Source organism: Chenopodium album, chromosome 9 (genome assembly GCF_948465745.1).
Source record: "Chenopodium album chromosome 9, dcCheAlbu1.1, whole genome shotgun sequence".
Classification (NCBI taxonomy): Eukaryota; Viridiplantae; Streptophyta; class Magnoliopsida; order Caryophyllales; family Amaranthaceae; genus Chenopodium; species Chenopodium album.
The window spans coordinates 47155763-47158017 of NC_137842.1; the positions used below are offsets into that span (position 1 = coordinate 47155763).

The following is a 2255-nucleotide window of genomic DNA, read 5'->3' on the forward strand; positions in this document are numbered from 1 at the left end:
ATTTATTTCTTAGTATATGCAATCAAAAGCGTACCCAATAAGTTTTGGGTTTTCATGACAAGCTATTATAACTCGACCATAAACATCGATTATGTCGCGCGCAACGCGCGCGTAGACTCCCCTAGTATATATATATATATAGGAGTGGATCATGTAAAAACAAGGCTTAAGCTGAAAATTGAAAACTTTAAATCCTGACCGTATATTATGATCTGATGGCTAATATATCACTTAACTGAATTTATTGAGCGGGATATTATATACGGACTTACGGAGTACTATGCAGATATAATTACTCTCCTCATTCTCTCTCCTCACCCATTCTAGAATTTTGGAGTACGATTTTGCGATTAATTTGCTGCAATTTTATCTGCGATTGTTGTGATTCAACTTGTATTTTGCTTCCAGAGTCTTGTAAGTTTATCCGCCTCTTTTTCTGTAATTATTTTTCGATTTTGGTTAGGTTAACTATCATGTTAATTTGATTTTACTGGTTATCGTACTTATTGATCAATTTGTTTTTCGCTGTTAATTGATTTGTTTCTTTCCTTTGATTGTTAATCAGTTTGTTTGTCGATTGTTCAATTCCTGTAATGTTTAGATTCTTTGCATCAGTGTGAATTTTGTTAATTTTTAGTGTAATTATGCTAAAATTAAGCTGAAATAAAATTATAATGGTGGAAATCCAATTATCCAAAGTGGCTAGTTCTTAGTGTAATTTAATGATTATTTGAGATTTCAGATTTTTTATCTTTGTAGAAGCTAATGTTACAACAATTTTTCAAACGATCAAGTAAAATTTTTTGCATCTCTACAAGTCAAAGTTCTTATCTCTCCTATTTTTTAAATTAATTTTTGCGTTTATAATATTCCTATCAGTTTATGATTATTTGAGTAAATGAGTAATTCTTTAAGATTAAAAATTGTTCACATTAGTAATTTTATGATTATTAGAGTTTCTCAATCATTCCACTGAAATACCTCGCACTCTGTCCTTCAATGCTGCAATTGTCTCTCCGAGGCTCCAAGGCTCCGAGGCTCCTAGTTTGAAGAGTTTTGTTCTGACATTCTTATTAAAAGACCTTGCTACTTCTTGCTGGTATGCTGCCATCCTCATTTGTGCATCTTCTCTAAGTTCTTCCACTGTGTCTAGGTTGTGAATTAATTCTGCTTGGTTCCTTTCTTCTGTCATTAACCCATACCTTGCTGTGGGGACTTCTACCTCTGTTGGGATCACTACTTCACATCCGTACACCAACGAGAATGGAGTGTGGCCTGTAGCGCCTTTTGGAGTTGTTCTATCTGCCCACATTATGTTGGGTAGTTCGTCTGCCCATTTCCCTTTGGCTCCTTCTAGCCTTTTCTTCATGTTGCCTATAAGGACTTTGTTGCTTGATTCTGCCTGTCCATTTGATTGTGGGTACCTAGGTGTAAATGTGATGAGGGAGATGTTCCATTCCTTACAGAACTTGGCGGTCTTATTGCTGTTAAACTGGGATCCATTGTCTGTAATTATCTATGCTGGTACCCCGAATCTACTCAGAATGTTTCTTTTTATAAACGAGATTATATGCTTATCCTTGATTTCCTTGTATGCTTCTGCTTCGATCCATTTTGAAAAGTAGTCTGTCATTGCTAAGAAGTATACTCTCTGTCCTGATGATGGAGGTAGCTTTACTATATCCATTCCCCACTTCATGAATGGCCAAGGTGTCAATGTTGGATGTAGCTCTTCTGATGGCCTGTGTGTCAAGGGTGTGTGCTTTTGGCATGCTAGGCATTTCTTGGCGAACTTTGCTGCATCCTTTCTCATGCTGGGCCAGTAGTATCCCATTCTGAGTGCTCTGTTGGCTAGGTTCCTTCCTCCGGAATGATTTCCACATTCTCCGCTGTGTAAGGATTGTAAGACCTGCTGAGCTTCTTTTTCTTCTAGGCATCGTAAGAAAGGTCCTACTGCAGATTTCTTGAAGAGTACATTGCTGATCAGACAGTACTTGGAGGCTTTCTGAGCAAACGCTTGAGCCGCTACCTTCCCTGTTTATTTTGTCTTGCCCAAGAGGTATTCTTTCAATGGTGTTGTCCAGCTGTTGTCTTCCTCTTTTGTAAGGTCTGTTTGAACTTCGTAGACATTCATTGTTGATTCTTTCTCTATGGCTGGAGAGAGTACGTGCACTAGAGGGATAGTTCCAAATTCCTCTGGGTTGATGTTTGATCCCAAGTTTGCCAGGGCGTCTGCTTCAGTGTTCAAGTTTCTG

General features: G+C 37.9%; 1 protein-coding gene across 1 annotated transcript; it reads right to left on the reverse strand.

Moving 5' to 3' along the window:
* Positions 1-964: 964 nt before the first annotated feature.
* LOC145557669 (uncharacterized) lies at positions 965-1937 on the reverse strand. Its single transcript, XM_081618844.1, has 2 exons — positions 1649-1937; positions 965-1506 (listed from the first exon to the last, which is right to left on the reverse strand). The coding sequence occupies exons 1-2, from the start codon at positions 1935-1937 to the stop codon at positions 965-967; spliced, it is 831 nt and encodes a 276-aa protein (XP_081474970.1).
* Positions 1938-2255: the final 318 nt, after the last annotated feature.